Below are 19177 nucleotides of genomic sequence, written 5' to 3' on the forward strand. Positions count from 1 at the left end.
AGGATGCCCAGTATTTGAAGGGATGGAGTAAATCTTATCACAAGCTTGAAATGTCCATTGACCATGCTTTCTTAAAGCATGGAACATAGTCTAAAAGGGCCTTCAATTGCATAAGAAAATTTTCATTTAGACTGGCCACATAAAATTTTCCTGCATGGGGTCCAATGCTTTGCACAAAACCATGACCCTGAGGCGCTAACCTTATAGACATATAATATGAGATGCTAACAAGCGATTTTATATCTACAAAATTAGGGAATAACCTCATAAACATATAATATGAAATGCTAACAAGCGATTTTATGTCTACAGAATTAGGGAATGGGCAAGCCACATATTAGACATAAGGGAGTTAAAAGCTATTAATACAATGTAATAAATTCATGCAATTGCACATAGGGGCTTTTAAATTCAGAATGAAACATGTTTACATCACAAGGGAGATACACAACTATGTTGAAAAATTCAAGCTTTTGAACATATGCATTTTTGACATGGGAAGAGCTCAATCTACTTTGCCAAGTTTGTACTGCTCTTGGATAGCATTAATTTTGTACCCTTTTATGTGTGTACCTCCCATTTGAGTTAGCACCGTCACAAGGTATGAGTGCTATACTAGAGCGTACCTTTTCATCATTACTCATAACCCTCATCTACTTTCACCCCTTAATTCCTGCTGCTTTAGGCTGAGATTCAATGAGAAGCGCATATGCAAAGTGTGTACAGCAAGACATTACACAGCATGTTTGAGAAAGACCTTACTTGCTCTCACATCATGGATAGGTATAGCAATGTTAAGCTACAAACCCAAGACCGCTTTTAAAGTCTCCTTGGACAATACTAAGAGCAAAACCAGAAGTCTAAAGAGCTAAAGATGGAGGGGCTTAGTCAGAAATGCCTTTTAAACAAGTTTGGTGTAGAACTAAACAGTTTTACCCTTTTGCTATGAGCTCTTGAATTTTTGCATCAATCTCTGAATTGTGCACATACGTAAAAGAAGAGGGCTCTCTTCTTTTGTGAGGTTGTATGCAAGCTTTGGGTGCCCTGGATTGCATGCTGTAAATCTGGCCAAGTGCAGAGCTCAAAGCAAATAGAAATCCTTGATAGATTTAAGGACACTCAAAATTGGTAAAATAAGATATGTAACCTTCTAAATACATTGCAATACCTGAAACCTAACTTCCAGCCATTCGCAACTTCCATCAGCAGCAAATGATAGGAGAGCCGTTTGGCAACTGAAAGAGTTTAATTGAAGTTAGCATGCAGTTTCCACATCCACATTGTAATTACTGAGACTATCAAATAGGAGTTATCTGACCTTAAATACAACCAAGAAGATCCCTCTCCAAACAAATAGTACAGAAAACATTCTTTAGCCATCTTTGTCTCCAAATTTTTATCTACAAGCTTTTAGGAGTCGTTTAGAGAAGAGGCTATGTCACAACTATTGCATCCAATAAAGCGAGTCTTTCATCACAATCTCCACAATTGAGAACCATACATTCCCATCCTTTGATAGCTTGACAGTGGAGTCATCCCTGTAGTACAACACATAAACTGGCTGTGCTTTGATATGAACATTACCATGGGCCTGTGCATGTTCTCCTCAAAGCCCACTCTTTATTTCCCATCTTTCGAACAGATGGAGGCATCACAGCCAGAATCTGTTCATTCCATTGTATCAGCTAAGTCAGTTGATAGGGAGAATAAGCCTTTCGCTACATATATGGAAACAGGTACAGAGGCAATCATAAGGACGTGTACAAAAAGCAGTGCAATGTAATCTTCACAAGAGCACATAAAGTCAGGTAGCTTTAAAAAACATAGGCGCTCATAATCACAACCAAAGGGATCATGACTTTTTATTAATGAATTCAAACTACTTCACACATTAAAATGCCAAAATCACGAGCCTATTAAGTTCCTCAACTGTAAGGTCTGTTACACGAGAGCTGCTCTCTATGTATACTTACTGCACTCATAGATGTTCTGCAGATATATACCTAGATGAATCCATTCCCAAATCATCCACTAAAAACACAACATAGTGCAGTTTCAATCTCAGGATAGTCATTCATAAGATTGAAAACCATAAACTCCATCACGTATAGCAGGGACTAGCTACTATGACATCCCCACTGACGTCATCAGCGCCCAACAGTGGGTGTAGACCATAGTATAAAAATATGCTCTCACACATACAAATCCACACACCCACACATACTTGAGCATCCATTTATACAAAGTCTTCGTACTTAGTTTCTATCGGAGGTGAAGGGCAAACTCAGCCATGACGAAGGCTAGCACTAAAAAGCACTCCAAAATCTCTTCATTCAAGCTACAACTGCTTGTGAAGTCTAAACGATTTCATTTTAGTCTCTCCTAAACGAGCATCTAAATCTAACTGATAGGGCAACGCACCGTTTAAGATCGAAAGAATTATCGCAATACCAGCAGGCTGCAAGTTGGACGAAAACTTCGCAAGGTGAAATTTGCATGTCCGCTAATACAACAGAAGCATATACCTAGCTGAATCTAGGATTATTCCAAAACTCATCCTCTAAAAACACAACATAGTGCAGTTTCAATCTCACGATAGTCATTCATAAGATTGAAAACCAAAAATCCATCACGCATAGCACGGACTAGCTAATATGACATCCCCACTGACGTCATCAGCACCCAACAGTGGGTGTAGACCATAGTATAAAAATATGCTCTCACACATACAAATCCACACATACTTAAGCATCCATTTATACAAAGTCTTCGTACTGAGTTTCTGTCGGCACTCCAGAGGTGAAGGGCAGACTCAATCATGACAAAGGCTAGCACTAAAGGAGAAGGCTAATCAAAAAGTAGTCCAAAATCTCTTCATTCAAGCTACAACTGCTTGTGAAGTCTAAACGATTTCATTTTAGTCTCTCCCAAACGAGCATCTAAGATAGAAAGAATTATCGCAGATATCATAAAATCCATTCTAGTTGAGGATAAAAAACAATTTATGCACAATCTCCCATGAACACTTTTACTTCATCATCATAACAATAGATAATCGGTAGTCTCAAAAAGAAATCAAAATCCAAGTATAAATAGTAATTCCAGCATAAAACACTGGTGGTTTCTGCCTTGGAATTGTTATAGGATCTGAAGATGTCAAACAATCAGGTTGATGTGATCTGCCTTGGAATTGTTACAGGATCTAGAGATGTCAACAATGAGGTTGATGTGGGCTGCTGTGAACTATGCTGGCATCACCAGGCAGGTCGTAATCCCATGTAGAAATGCAGAGACTGAACATCTTTCCCTTGCATAAAGGGAAAAAAATATACAAGTGGCTCCCTCATTTTTTTTCTGACAAGCAAACCTTCGCACATCCCACCACCATGTGGATTTATGGGCCAAATTGAATCTGGTGATGACGTGTATCATGATGTGGCATTTCGTTCCTGTTCCCTATCCCTAGCTTTTCTCTGTTCCCGTTTTGAGGGGAGGCAACTATGCAGCCAAGCAGATTTTGTAAAATTTGCCTCTTCACTTCCAGCTGCATGCAGAATCCAGACGCTAGCCCACGTAGATCAAGCTGGACCATCTCGAAACCTGAAAGAGGAGGATGATGGGCCGATGTTGCCTGTATCCATCACATTGTCATCCTCACCGACACATGGTGACAGTGGTGGAAACCACAGCTCAGAAAGTACATCAGACCCATTCTCCACCGACACCGGCGCTATGTTTCGTGGAATTCACATGCATTATATAGTGCCGGTGTCGGTGGAGAATGGGTCTGATGTACTTTCTGAGCTGTGGTTTCCACCAGTGTCACCATGTGTCGGTGAGGATGACAATGTGATGGATACAGGCAACATGGGCCCATCATCCTCCTCTTTCAGGTTTCGAGATGGTCCAGCTTTATCTACGTGGGCTAGCGTCTGGATTATGCATGCAGCTGGAAGTAAAGAGGAAAATAAATAAATTAATTAATTAATTTAATATATATATATATATAGATGGATTTCTTCATGTACCATGCCCACATTGAGAGAGAGGTTTCAGAAATTCATGGATTAAGTGCAGTTTGATAGTGACCAACATCCGATATTTGCGCAAGGACTACATGGTCTTCCCTTCCAAAGGAGAAGATGCCAGAGGCGATGTGCAAGGTGATCCCACCATTAAAAATCAAGATAAATTACCCACGGACACTAAGCATTATCTTACCAATTAGATGCCAAGATAATGCATGACAGTACGTCATTGCAAAGAGACTCACAATATGGTGAGCCAGATGCCTAAGGTTACAGTATCAGCAAAGTTAGATGAAGTGGTCAAATAGACACCAAAGAAAAAGCAATCTCATCCTGGACCTTGAGGAATAGTTTCCAAGTCTTGCAGCAGATAGAGGAAGGTGGAGACATTGAAGAGGATTTGGAATGCCCAATGGGTAGATGGGACATCTATAGATGACAATAAAAAACTCAAAAAAGGGAATCTGGAATCGGAACAGCCAATTGATGCAACCTGGCAAGAGGCTGCTACCGTATAAATGGAGAACAAGAACAAACTGTGGTTGGGGAACTAAAACCAGGACACTCTACGGTCTAGCTCCACAGAGTTACTTCTTGCTAATGTGCCCGTTGTCCAGGAAGACGACAAAGAGAGTGCTAGTGGCTACATTGAATATATGATTGCTATGCACTATGAGGCATGGAATAGCTGGTACTAAAGATGTCGCAGTACCAAGAGCTCCATTGCAAAAGTCACCAGAACCAAAAATGGTAGGTAAACACAGCTTACTGCCTTGCTTATTGCTATACAAGAAATTAAGGCAGCTGGTCAGACCATTTGAGAAGCATTGATAATAGATCGTGGTATTCTATAGATCATGATAAAGGCCGAGGAAGTAAAGCAGTGGGAATCCCTTCACAAGTGTTTCCTATGTGACCCCTTGAGAAGTTGATCCCACTTGCCACTGGGTAGCTCTGAACTATAGCTGAATGCAATAGAAGTTAAGGTCATTTTGATCTATGCTCCATCAGTGGCTGCTGCCAGGAGAACTTTAGGGGCCAATTGGCCCTAGGACAGCCAGGAGGACAGCCAGGAGTTGTTATTGGTCGGTGACTTTAACATGGTTGAAAGCAGAAATAACAAATGGATGCAACTGGGTACTTCAATTCAGTGAAAGATTTCAATGAGTTGGAGGTTATTGGACAGGATATTGGATTCACTGAGTCCAAGCAACAAACTAGGGGCATACAGAGAGAAGCTCAACTAGACCAAGGTTAACTCTCCAAACCTTTTTTTGATTGTTGATCTTGGGTCACTAGTTGGGGTTTTAGATACTGCCTAATGTCAGACCATATGCCTCTTTTATTCAATTTGAACTTTGGAATGGGCAGGAGAGCTCAAAATTCTTGGTTCAAAGCTGATACATACTTTCTCCAGCTTGCTGAGGTAAGAGCTGCAATTTATCAGACTTTGACAATGCTAGGATGATGGGAGATCATGTGTTTTACAATTTGGATTTACCTCAGAGCTCTCTCCAAGAGATTAGAAAGTAGGTAGCACGAGAACGTGCAACGAAACATACAGCTTTGGCGACAGCCATTGCTGATTTGGAAGCAGAAGCATATGGAGATTCAGATGCCACTCATTGAGACCAAAAGAATGTTGAAGGAATAGGGAATGATTCAGGCCTTGCATGATAAGCGATACCTAAGGGAGTGGAGCCTCTAAAGAATGCTCCCAACTCGTCAAGGGAAAAAAGGTGCACAGAAATCCCGTCTTGACCAAACTAAATGGAGATAGAAGAGCGGATTTAAAATACATCTCCTATCATTTTGCAGATTTATTGGGAAAGGAAAGAGTAATGGATCAACTAGCTTTGGAAGCTAGAGGCTCAAGACTATCTTTTTTAGAGCAGAATCTGAAGGAGCTAGAAGATGATGTAGATGCTATGGCTGATGGTAGAACCCTGGGTGACGATGGAGATTTTATAAAGTCTAAACAGGACCCAAATTCTTGACATATTGCAAGAAAGTATTCGGTTGGGCTACTTTCTTGAGCACGTGAACAGCAGCATCATAAGATTGACACCTAAGAAAAAAGATAAGGAACAATTGAGAAGCTTGAGGCCACTGACTGTGCTTAATGCTATTAAGGCATATGGTTCATCGAAGCTGATTTTAATGATTTTAATAAGGCTTATGATAGGTTAGATCTGCACTTTAATATGAGTCCTTGGACGACATGGGTTTTGGTAGACAGTTTATCTCTAACTACCTAATGTCAGACAAATGGTTAATCGGTAATTTGCTGATGACACAAACCTTACACTGAGAAATAGGGATGAGGATATTCAGACCTTGATGGCATGCCTCCCTACCTTTTGTTAGGCCTCAGTTAATCATGAAGAAACTGAATTCTGTGCAATAATAGGAGAGAAAGTTCCTTATCTTGAACAGATTGGCTGCAAAAAGATTCCAAAGAGTCAAATTTTCAAACTACTTGGCATCCCTATTGGATATGGCATATCAATGGATAAGGTTAGTTTTTGAATAAATTTCTGAGAAACTCCAAAGGTGGATGGGACAACAACTTCGCTTTGCACTATCTGGTTGCAATTTTCTACTTGTCGTGTTGGTTGACTTTTAAGAAGGGTTTAGCCCAATTCATCTTTCTGTCTGAATTTTTTTTGAAGAGGAGACCAAAACTGGACTAAAATCTTGTTGGTCAGATGGGACTATAATGGGCAAAAAACCAGGAGGTCTTGGAGTAGTGGGCATGCAACTTACAAATAGTGACCGAATGGATGGTTCACACCCTGACTAAACGTAAGGACTTTTTTTTTTTTTTGCAAAAAGAGACTTCTATTAGTATTAAAGAAAAACCGTTAGAGCAAGCTCCATACGGGATACATCATGCAATGCACGAAAAGCTCAAGAGCCAAAAAGAAAGGATTGAGGCTGATAGTGCCATCTCAATCCGGTAGAAACCTTCGAGAAAAAGGGAGAACCTCTCCAAACTCGAAGAAATATAGTCCTTCTCGAAGAGGCTGCCCGTGAAGGGCCCTGCATGCTAGCCCATATGGCTATCAAAGTGTGAACCGTGTCAAACCAAATACCCGTGAACACCTGTAATGGGTGTATCTGGGTGCCATCCAAGGCCTCAGTACATCTGGCTCTCCAAATGTGCCAAGAGGAAATGCTAGCCAAAATCTCCCAAGAGGTGTCCACTGAAACATGAGAAGCTCTGAAGGGAGTAAGTGGTACATCCTGTAGAGAGCAGGGCTCTATGACCTGCCGGCGGACCGAGAGTGCCCAAGAAGAAGGCTCACCCTCATAAAACACCTTGGGCCCGATAAGAGATAACCATGCGACCGAGCCCCAAGTCATGAAGAAAGGGGAAGTGTGAAAGATGCTGAGTATTCGAGCAACCCCTTTCCAAATAGTCCTCGCCTGACTGCAGTCCCAAAGGCAATGTCGCACTGACTCCTCTATAGAATGGCATCGAGGGCAAGTGGGATCAGCCCCAAATCGTGATCTCCACAGGTTCACTGCAATCCCTCCATGAATAGAAAGCCAAAAGAAAAGAGTGATCTTTCTATTTCTGAGGGATTTCCAGAGCCTCCTCTAGAAATTTCTACGCAAGTCTGCGGTGATGAAGAAGCTTTCCCAATGGGGGGCTCTGGAGGGAATCCAACCCCTACTGTTCAGCTGAAACCTCCTGGCATTACCAACCGTGAAACGAAAGAAGGGAATCCCCCTCTCTCGGTGCCCATGATCTGTCCATTCCCACTCTCCTAAGTCCCACTGCAAGCACCTGATAGGTACACCTCCATATAACCACAACCTCCAGGATCCCAAGGCCAAGAGCAGAGGGTCGGGGTCTAAGTACCACTGCAAGGTCCACAAAACCAGCAATCCAGAGAGGCTGAAAGGCAACCTCAAGAAGAATGCCATCCTTGGATGTAGAAAGTAAACCTCCATCCCCAACATCAAAGACTAGTGCGTCTTCCCCGAGACCTCATAGAGCGATCGCCTGTAAAGGAACTGATGTCCTCGAAAAAGCCCCCATCCAAGTGGTGGAAGTAATAGGCAGCTCAACTGTCCATTCCACCGAGATGGCTGCATCTATCTGCTGAATCCTGTGTGCTACCCCTCTGAGGTGACTCACGGACTGCAGTCTCTAATCCACAGGTAGCCTGATAAAAGATTTCCAAGTGCCTACTGTGTAGGCGGGGCCTCCCTCCCATTTAGACCACTGCATGTAATGGGAAGTGCCCAGTGGTCTGGCATGCTCGTCAAGAATACTATCATTCCAAATGATCGGCTACCTATCAATCTCTTCGACGGTAGAAGGTGGAATCCTTCGAAGAGTGTTCCTAAAGCTCCCCCAAGCTTTCAGGATGGCAATCATGAGAGGAGAGGCAGGAGATCTAAGAGGGGCTGATGTGAAAATCCATCGAGGACTGTCCACCCAATCATCTCCCAAGATTGGTGTGCAAGCCTGAATGCATCCAAAAAAGAAATCGTTCCAAGATTCCTGCCCAGGCATGAGTCCCCTCACCACCACCTTACAAAGCAAAGCCCTACACTGCAAGTGCGGGTCAATGACATTAAGGCCCCCTTCACATGTAGGGAGAATAATAGTCTCCCAGGCCACCCTTGCTGCAACATCTGCTGTGCCATCAAGTCCACTCCATAAAAAATTCCTGACTGGTCTGATGAGCTGAGTGATGCAATCCCTAGACCGGCACCAGCAAGAACACACGAACCAAGAAGTGGCCAAGAGAACTTGGTTCACTACCACAACTCTAGATGCAAGATCGAGTTTGGCAGAGCTCCAGAAAAGGAGCTTTTTCCTTATACTTTCTAGTACTGGGGCAAACTGCTGTGCTAGAGAGATGTCCAATCCTACCTGGCATCCCAAATACCTGATAGGAACACCCCTCTGAATCCAGGAAAAACCAATGCCAACTCCCAAGCCTAGAGTGTCCTCATCATTGATCCAAAAGCCAAAGGATTTATGCCAGTTAATGTGTGCCCCTGCAGCTGAGCAAAAAATATCCAAGGCTGTCCGGAAAGAATCAAGTGACTGCAAGGAGGCCTGAATAAAAATAGCAGTGTCATCAGCCAACTCACTGTCAAAAAGCTCCTGCTCCTGTCTCAAGGGCAGTCTCAGCCCAAAAAGCTCAGCCTGAGATCTAAGGAAGATACTCATAGCTTCTGCCACAAAAAGAAAGAGGAAGCGGGCTAAAGGGCATCCCTGACGAACTGATCTAGAAATCTTACACCTGTCACCCCTTACCCCTCCAATCAAAACCTGGCTGTGGGCTGATCTGTAAAGGGAGGCCACCCCTCTGATCCAAGCATCTGAAAATCCAAACCGTAGAAGAATGCCCTCAAGAAAACCCCAATGTACTCTGTCATAGGCTTTCTCAAAGTCCAAGAGTAAAACTGCTAGCCTCTGTCCACTCTGCATAGCCCACTCTGTGGCTTCCTTTTGATTATAAAAAATGCTCCTGCCATGCACAAAGCCTGTCTGAGTATCATGGATGAGATCTGGAAGAAGGGGCTGTAGTCGGATGCTGATCGCCTTGGCAAGGATTTTGTAAAGAGTGCCCAAAAGAGTGATGGGTCTCCAATGGGATACAAAATTCATGTTGCCACCTTTCGGGATAAGGTGAATGAGTCCCTCGGTCAATAAGTCGGGCATCTCGCCCGAGTCCCAAATGTCCTGCAGGGCTGAAGTAATATGATCACCTATCATATCCCAAAAGGCTATAAAAAAAGAGGGAGTAAGACCATCGGAACCAGGGCAGAAAGAGTAGTCTTGAATTCTGTGTTGGTAAAGCGTGCATCAAGTGAGCATAACATCTCTGGGGTGACCAACACAGGTAAACTCTGTCAAACTTCATCTCTAGCCACCTCTCTGGCTTGTGAGTTCGAATTTGCGGAAAGAAGGGAGGTATAAAAATCTGTCGCTAAATGCATGATGGTCTCCGGATGGGACTGCAAAACGCCGTCAGAGTCAATAAGCTACCTGACACTCTCTCTACTATGTCTGGGGCCAAGTGTAGAGAAAAAGTGTTTATTGACTCTCCCTCCCATCTGTATCCAAAAGGACTCTCGTGCATGGAAGGCATACTCTGCTCTCTGATCAAGCAAGGTCTGCAAGTGAGCCCTTGCCGCAGCAAGGCGCTCCTGTATCCAAGCATCTGAAGGTCGTTTCTGCTCCTCCCTCTGAAGGGCTGCCAACTGCCGGCAGATACCGATCTCTCGCCTGAGTACCTCACCTCGCCGAGCACTAGCAACTGAGTGATAGAAGTCGTTGATACTGTCAAGTGCTGTGGCCACATGTGAAGGACCGGCCATCCCCCCCTGCATATGAGAAACCCAGATCTCCAACACTGCCTCTGTGAGAGTCTCATCCGTGTATAAGGCGTCTGGGATCTTGATACTGTGAGACCGTCCTCTCAGATGAGGCTCTGAAATGGACAAAATTACCGAAAAATGGTCTGAAGTGGAAACACCGGGTGCAATGCAAACTGTCCCACCTCTATCAAGAGCCCAGTCACCCACATAGAATCTATCAATCCGAGCATGGATAGGCATCTGCACCCTATGGTTAACCATGAAAACAAAAGTGACTGAGACTGAACAAGAAATGCATCATCTGACCAAACATCTCTGCCACTGAACCTGAACAAGAAGGCATCCCAGGCTGCTCTCTCAAGGGAGTGGATACCACCTTCTCTGCCCCCTTTCTTATCCGAAGGTGCCTCAACCATGTTGAAGTCACCTCCAATAATCCATGAATCCACAATGTCAGCCCACGAGAGCAACTCTTTCCAAAACAAAACATGGTCCCCTCTGTTGTTCGGAGCATAAACGTTGAGGAAACCAACCTTACGTCCGTCAATCAGAAGTAAAACCCACTGGGCCCTAGAGGGGGTTATGGTACCGTGTCCAATGACCAGAGGGAGAACAGAGTCTGAAACTGACATGCATGTACCTCCTCTCGTTCCCAAGGCAGGAAGCCAAAAAGTCCGGCCTGAGAGCAACTTACCTGACTTGGAGCAATCTCTGATATCCAGTTTGTGTTCCTGAAGAAAAAGAATGTCTAGGGAACCACCTAAAACACCTGGATGGAGCTAATTCCTGATCAGCTATCTGCGACGGCGATGAGGGATGCCGCCCAATCCCTGTATATTCCAACTGGCTATCCTCATCGGCGGGAGGAAGTGGGTTGGAATACCTTACCCGACCTGGTGGCGGAAACAGAAGCCTCTACCGGAGCAGACCTCCTGCTATACACACGAGGTCCGAGGGGAGGAAAGTCCACAGGTGAGAGAAAGAAAGGATCTCTCAACAGGGAAGCCGATAACTGGCTCTCCAAAAGTAGAGGGTACAAAATCATCATCTGGGAGGCTAGAGAGGTCCTCCAAAGCGGTAAAAGAGTTCCGCTGAGCCAGTCCGGGGGAGGGGGTACAAAGGATTCCTACCGAAGCAGGAAGAGAATGTAAAACCCCCTTCCCTCTGTCCAAAGAGGGAGGCACCTGTACTGGATCCTAATCAAAAAGTGGTGCAGACGAGGTGCCAACAACCTGCGCTGCTGAGGAAGGTACAGCCTGATCCAAGGGTGGAGCCGAACAAGGCTCCTGAACAGTAGTCTCCTCCTGAGGCTCCAAGGGGGTAGCCTCCGAAGAGGTGGAGGAGTGAACTAGAGTAGAGGGCCTAGCCGCGATCGGAGCCCACCGTGGGCCAGAGGTGGCACGGGGTGCCGAAGGGACTCGAGTAGTCCTAGGAGAGGGGGGAGCCCGTGTCTGAGGCCGTGTCTGTGGAGCGGTATGTCCTGCTCCAGCTCTCTGTCGTAAGCTAGTACGAGCTAGTTGCTTTGTGGGCCTCTTTTTCTTCTTTGGGCAATCTCTGGCGAAGTGCCTCGAGGATCTGCAAATCCTGCACTGGTCCTGCCGACCTGCAACCTCAAATCTCTGGCGAAAGAAAGACCCATCGGGTCACTGTAGCATGATGTGGTCATATGAAATATTGGGGTCCTGGACAATGACCCTAATCCTGGGAACCCCGTCCATCCTGACCGCCTCAGCAGCCGAAGAGGGCTCGCCAGGGATAGGGGGGATCTCTGCCACCACACCAAACCTCTCGCCAATAACTGAAAGAAGCCGGTGATAAACTGAGGGAAGACCACGGAACCTGATGAAAACAGAAACTCCCTGCTTGTCCTCTTCAACTAAGTCAAATCCCAGTTGGAAAGGAAACAAAAAGATCCTCCTGTAGCCTAGAAGTAGAAACCCGGCCTGTAGCAGGTCTCTCGTGACGTCCGGGGAATCTAGGCACACCTGAAAGAAACCCCGTCCCAACAAACGAACATCCTTGAGGTGGGGGGCGAGGTCCTGAGGAAGCGCCGACAGCATCCAATCTCTAGCTTGTAACCTGGAGGGGAGTGAGCCATGAATGCATGCGAAGAGAGTCGTGGAACACTCATGTTCGAAATCCTTTTGCAACTGTTGTAGCTCGTCTTTTGAAAAAGTGACAGTTCTCGCGGCCGGTGTGAGCGGAGACGGATTGACTGAATGGGAACCCATTCCTCAATCGAAGTGTGTTGGCCGATTCAAACACAAAAAATAAAAACTCCGTCCGCTTTCCTGAATCCCAAGAGACCCCTATAGGAGAATAGGGGTAATCCAGAAGAAGGAGAGGGTGATGAAAAAGGGAGGGAAGAGGAGGGAAAGATAGGGGAGAGGAGGAGTGGAGGAGAGGGGGAGAAGAGGAGTAGAGGAGAGGGGAAGGAGAGGGGAGGAGAAGCAGCAGCAGGCTGCAGTGGGGAGAAAGCAGCAGCAGGAGCAGGGGGGGGAGCAGCAGGCTGCAGCGGGAGGAGAGCAGCAGCGGGTGCGGGGGGGAGCAGCAGGCTGCAGCAGGGCAGCAGCGGGCGCGGGGGGGGGGAGGAGGCTGCAGCGCAGGGGGGGGAGGCTGCAGCGCGGGGGAAGGGGCAGTGCGGGGGAGAGGGCAGGTGGGAGGGGCAGCGAGGAGGGAAGGGAGGGGGCAAGCAGCAGGGAGCGGGGAGAGAGGCAGCAGGGAGCGGGGAGAGGAGCAGCAGCAGGAGGGAAGGGAGGGGGCAGCGAGGAGGGGAGCAGGAGGAGCAGCAGGGAGCGGGGCAGCAGCAGCAGCAGGGAGCGAGGAGAGCAGTGAGGAGGGGAGCAGGAGGAGCGGGGAGCAGCAGCAGTTTTGTCTATTTGCTGGCTAGAAATTCCTTGAAGATCAAGCAAAAAGATTTGTCAAGTGGAAAATTTTCTCCAAAAACTTCGGTCCTCTTCTGCCAGGAAGTCCTACTACTTCTGGCCATAACCTTTGAAAAGCTATATGGAGAGCTTGGGAAGATTTAACAAGGGAGAGTAACTAGTACATGAGTTCATGACATTGATTATAATCCTAGTTACGAAATTCATGTATGGTTTGCCAGGACATGAAAGTCATAGCAGAGGAGATGGAGGTAGTGCATGGGAGATTGCAGACTCACATGACCAGGAACCAGGAGCTGGATTTGGAGGTCACCTATGCCAACCAAGAAATCGCAGTAGGGTTGAGGCATTGAGAGCTCCAGTATCAACAAAGAGAAGCCCAGAGAGATGCAGATCAGGCCTGATTATGTTGCTGTTTTTTCGGCTGTTGCTTCAGCTGGGTATATTGCCATGCTTCGACTACATGGTACATGATCTTATGTTCAACTCAAGACACGTTTATTCAATTTGTTACTTTGATCTAAGAGAGTTGTCGGCTACAGTATGCTGTACAGTTGCTAGATGTCATCTATTTGAGCTGACCACTCTCTGGTATTGTATATAGGATAGATAAATTGAATTAATCAATTTCATTCCATTAAAAAGTATGATACAGTGCAAAAAAATTTGTCACAATATATTTGAACATTTAAGACACTAGTGAGTACATGTGATTCTAAGTGCTGAACAATAGTCCTAAACAAATGCGTAAGAGATTATCATTTTAAAAAGTTTTCCAAACCTAAGCTTCAGCCTATAAGTACCTGCTTTTTCCTTCGCTCAGCTTCTTCTTCCTGAAACAAAGACCAAAATAAGTCAGATCAGCTAGCATGAATCGGCACTTGAAAAAGTAAAATATAACAAGAAAATCATGTAGAGTTAACACGGTTAGTGCCTTGACCTCTCCCACAATGAGCACTGACTTTAATGCATAATTTGAATCAGTCCAATTTAAAACAATTGAGATACCAATTCCTTGCTAGACTAGACATAAAGTTCAAAGGCCATTTCTTTGTCATTGCTACACTAGACATAAAGGTACCAATTCCTTGCTAGACTAGACATAATGTTCAAAGGGCATTTTGAAAACATACATTATGCCACAGGAAATTTCATCACCTCTTCTACTAAACCACCAAATGCCACTTTCGTGACTCTCATTGTTATCATTTGTAAATGGTATTGCACATCACTACCCTGTCAATCTATGCATGAGTTAGACCAGATGACTCTTTTGCTGCAGGTGCAACAAAAACATGCACATTATCAGACTTGAGATCTTATTATGGCCTTTGCTCTATTATCAAGGCATTGCTCAAATGGTAAAAGAACTTTAAATCCTCACTTCTCCAATGCTTTGGCAAACCCCCAATTTGCACATTACGTGCAAGTTTTTCTCTAACATTCTCCTCCTTCAATGCTAAATCCACATGTTGGATTTGACCTCACACGAAATCAGATTATCAAGCTTGGAAATAAAATGCGAAAGGGGATCACTCACAGGCTCTCGATTTGTTCTTCTGGACTCAAAATGTGCTTGAGTTCACCCAACCTTATTCGAGCGGATAACGGAGAGACCCCTATAGAGGAACTCACAACTTGTGCAATCTTGGTTTTGGTCATATTGAGTAAAAAAGGGTCAATGCTGTGTATTACTGTCAGCTGTAGATTTGCATCAAAAGAATAGGGTCCGATTCCGTCACGTTCCGTCGCCTTACGTCAACGTTCTTCTGTTTAAAAACCATAAAAAACTCTTAAGCAACATGATTGTGCTGCTCTTTGGGCTGAGGCAGCACCCCTAAGCAGCCAAAGAGACTAGCAGCCACACATTTGCAGACGACGAATGGTCTGCTGTTCCCACTCTTCAAGCTGTTGAAGCTTTAGCAGCCAAAGACACCTAGCAGCAATGCCAGATGATTGGCATCTTTAGCTCGTTCCACAACAAAGGCAGCCGGGTACCCATCAAGCTGGGTGCGTTCAATCAACATTTCAAAGTGTTTCTTTTTTAGCGACGAATTCTGCCACTTGATGATGGAAATGGCGGGTTGTTCTTGGCGACTTCTTCTGCTGTGCATTGATGGCTATGTTGGAGCTGCTGCTTTTGACGATTTGTTCCTTTCGGTGGCTAGGCTTGGAGCAACTATTTGTTGGAGTTGGAGATGTTCATGACAGCTAGGGTTCCAAGGTAGGTGACCCGACTGCTAAGGAGCTTCATGGCAAACTAACGCCCTAGGCTGAGCTATGGAGCTCAGCTCAGCCAGGACTGATGGAGAGAGAGAGAGAGAGAGGTGGAAATAGATCTGGAACAGCCGCAATGGATTGCATGTCAGCAGCGTAGACAGACAGCCAATAAGAGGCACTATCAGGGCCTATTTATAGGCCTGGCAGTAGGCGCTTACCTCTGGAACAAACCGAAGGTCAAGAAGCAGCAATAATTGGGCAGTTCCAGGCTGTAGGTCTGAGTCCTGACAGACTCAGTTGTTTTTACAGCAGACTCAGTTGGTTGCTTTGGGGCAGGATTCAGCTCTATAAATAGCCCCACTCCTCTCCAGAAGCCCTTTTCCAGCAGACAGCGTGGACTTGAGAATGCGTGCAGTATTGTTTCCTGAGAGCTTAGCTTTGTAATCATCCTTGATTACTGTGTCTGCCCATCATCTCTACTGGATGTGTTCAGCTCTCTTGTGAGCACTGTTAGAGACTCACTGTTCCCACCTGTGAGCCCCCATTTTGTGGGGACAAGGGGCAGTGAGGGTAAGATGGGATGGGAAAGAGAGACTCAGCAAACAGCAGCATTTTGGGGGGGCTCCATGCCTTCCTAGAGGCAAAGGACTGGCTGCACAGGGCGCCCTTTTATAGGGGCCTGTTGCAGGACCAGTCGGTCCAACCAGGGCCACCGACCAGGGCCGACCCTGGTCGGTTTTACAGACTGACCTGGTCGGTCCCCAGTCAGGGAACCGACCCTGCTGGTCGGTCAGACCAACAGGCCTGGGCAGTGCCTATAAAAGGCGCACACTTCCCTTCATTTCAATCATCCAGTGCAGGACAGAAAGCCTCTGATTTAGGCTGTGCTGTGCACTCAGATTTGGCATCTTCTGACAGAGAGAATTCCTGCAGTTTATCTCAGCACTTGGCTGAGTTTTGTATTGCTCTCCTGGAGCCAGTTTTCTGCCCACCATCCGGTGGATGAATATATTCTCTCTCTGCCTAAGTTTTCTCTGAGTGAGTATTGTATCTGTAATCAGTTATCTGCGTTGAGTGTTGCTAGAACGGGAGAGATCTTGGCTGGAGGTTAGAGTGATTCTTTCCTTCTGTTTTCTAACATGGTATCAGAGCCATAGGCTCCCGACTCTTCCTCATCAATAACACTCTCTGAAGGAAGGAGTTCCTTGGCTGTAAGGCAACTCTGTTTTCAGCTCAGTTTAGTACAGAAGGTCAGTTCATTTATTTCTGTTTCAGTTTTTTCAAGTTCTGTAGCTATTCACCGAGATGGATCAGCGATCAGAAGCCTCTACATCCACTGCTCGTCCTGCCTCCTTCTCCAGTCATCTTCCTTCTTCATTTATCCCTAATTTCGGTGAAGCTGGAAAGCTTGATGGTACAAACTTTCCAATCTGGAAAGTCAAGATCCGAAGCCATCTGTTGGCACGGAGGTTGTGGAAGATTGTCAATGGTACTGAAGAAAAGCCAGAGGATATTGTGGACAAGAGAGGTGAAGTTCTAGCTGAAGCAGATGCAGATGAACTCTGTGCATGGGAGGAGAGGGATGCTCAGGCCTTAGCAATGCTTATAGGCACGACAGCAGATTCTGTTATTCCTCATATCCAGTTGGCAGAAACGTCTTCAGAGGCGTGGACCATACTGAAGGAGCTGTATGAAACCGATAATACAGCTCGTATCATCACATTGCAGCATCAGCTTTATAACCTTGATATGAATGAGGGTGATAGTGTTCATGATCATCTGACGAAGGTGAAAGTTGTGCGGGACCAGCTCGCAGCAGTTGGTCAGAAGGTGGACTCGAGTCAATTAGCATTACTCACACTCCACAAGTTGCCACGGAGTTTCAAAAGTTTTGTGACTACGGTCACTGCGGGTCAACGGACAAAGCCAATCAACTTTGAGGAGCTTTGTCCACTCCTACTTCAGGAGGAGGCCCGAGAGAAACTCTTTACGCAAACCGACGAAAAGGCATTGGTTGCCAAAGACAAGCCTGGCAAAGGCAAGTCAAAGGATTCCAAGAAATCAGAGGACACTGAACGTAAGAAGAAAATGAAGTGCTTTTACTGTGAAAAGCTTGGCCACTCTGCCAAAGAATGCCGGAAGAAGAAGGCGGATCAAAAGCGGAAAAGAGAAGCCAAAAACAAAGAAGAGCCTAAGAGTTATTCTGCCAATGTGACAACTGGTCAGTTATTCTTACTCAGTGAACATTGTTCAGCTTATGCAGTTAGTGAAGGTAAAGAAGGTTGGTATGTTGACAGCGGTGCTTCTAAGCACATGTCCAACAGAAGGACGTGGTTCAAAACCATGGACAGTACACACCCGGATTCCAAAGTTTCTGTTGGGGATAGCCGGACATGTCCTGTGAAGGGCATAGGTAGCATTCCTTTCATTACCACGGCGGGTGAGGGAAAGGATATCTCTCGAGTACTTTATGTACCCGACCTTTGCAAGAATTTACTATCTGTAAGTCAGATGGACAAAAACAACATGGCAGTTCTTTTTCAAGATGGCAAGGTCACCGTGACATCCAAAGGGAGTGGGCAAGTGGTGGCACAGGGTGTTGAAGAGAATGGACTGTACCGTCTCAGTGCAATGTTGGTTCATGATGATCACGGAAAGTCCAAACTTTGGCATGAGCGCTTCGGTCACGTCAGCTATGGAATCTTGGCTGAAATGTCAAAGTCAAAGATGGTGGATGGACTTCCACCAATTATAGGCAAGGATGATGTCTGTAGGGCTTGTCTTGAAGGCAAGCAGCACAGGGATAAGTTCCCACAAGAAGCTTCGTTTCGGGCCAGCAAACCACTTGAGTTGGTTCACGCCGACATTTGTGGTCCAATGTCTACTGCATCATGGGCAGGATCCAGGTATTCACTTCTCTTTGTGGATGATTTCAGTAGAATGACTTGGGTATATTGTTTGGCTAAAAAGTCTCAGGCTTTTGAGAAATTCAAAGACTGGAAGGCTAGAGTTGAAAAGGAGACAGGGGAAGATGTCAAGACATTTCGCACAGACAGGGGGGGAGAATTCACCTCAAGTGAGTTTAATACATTTTGTCGCAAGCATGGGATCAAGCGACAACTCACCACGGCACATACTTCTCAGCAAAACGGGGTAGCCGAGAGAAAGCATAGAACCACCACTGAGACAGGGCTTGCTATGCTCCGAGGGAGAAATCTTTCTAAAGCCTATTGGAGTGAAGCTATCAATACAGCGGTACACATTCTCAACCGGACCAAGACGAAGGCCGTCAAGGACAAGACTCCATATGAGGCATTTTATGGTAAGAAGCCCTCTATTTCTCATCTCCGCATTTTTGGTTCTAACGCGTGGGTGCATGTGCCCAAGGAAGATAGGACCAAGCTTGATTCCCGAAGCAGACCATGTATCTTTGTTGGGTATAGTGAAGAATCCAAGGCCTACCGCCTCTTCGATCCAGTAAAGAAGCAAATACTCATCAGTCGTGATGTTGTCTTCGCGGAAAAAGCACCTGAACCCCAGGAGGAGCCTCAGATTGAGGAGGAGGAGATTGTTCAACCCCCGATACCACCCCGTCCCAGATTGACCATTCAAGAGGTTACCCAATCAAAAGCTGATATTCCACCCGATACTCAAGAAGAGCAGGATGTTCCAGCAGAAGTTCCCGTTCCTCCTCCC

At 45.7% G+C, this 19177-nt stretch overlaps 1 protein-coding gene across 1 annotated transcript in view; it reads right to left on the minus strand.

The window, feature by feature from the left end:
- Positions 1-608: 608 nt before the first annotated feature.
- The window catches only part of LOC147891414 (ABSCISIC ACID-INSENSITIVE 5-like protein 5), a 35757-nt gene continuing 17188 nt past the window's right edge, over positions 609-19177 (minus strand). The window contains exons 4-7 of the mRNA XM_087389262.1: positions 14065-14094; positions 1585-1664; positions 1169-1235; positions 609-1064 (exon numbers count right to left, since the gene is read on the minus strand). Coding sequence (XP_087245388.1) covers positions 933-1064; positions 1169-1235; positions 1585-1664; positions 14065-14094 — 309 coding nt within the window. The 3' untranslated portion in view covers positions 609-932. The remainder of the gene's footprint in view (positions 1065-1168; positions 1236-1584; positions 1665-14064; positions 14095-19177) is intronic.

The sequence above is a fragment of the Dipteris shenzhenensis genome, chromosome 18 (assembly GCF_047967505.1).
Source record: "Dipteris shenzhenensis isolate YYH24624 ecotype China chromosome 18, Dip_SZ_1.0, whole genome shotgun sequence".
NCBI lineage: Eukaryota > Viridiplantae > Streptophyta > Polypodiopsida > Gleicheniales > Dipteridaceae > Dipteris > Dipteris shenzhenensis.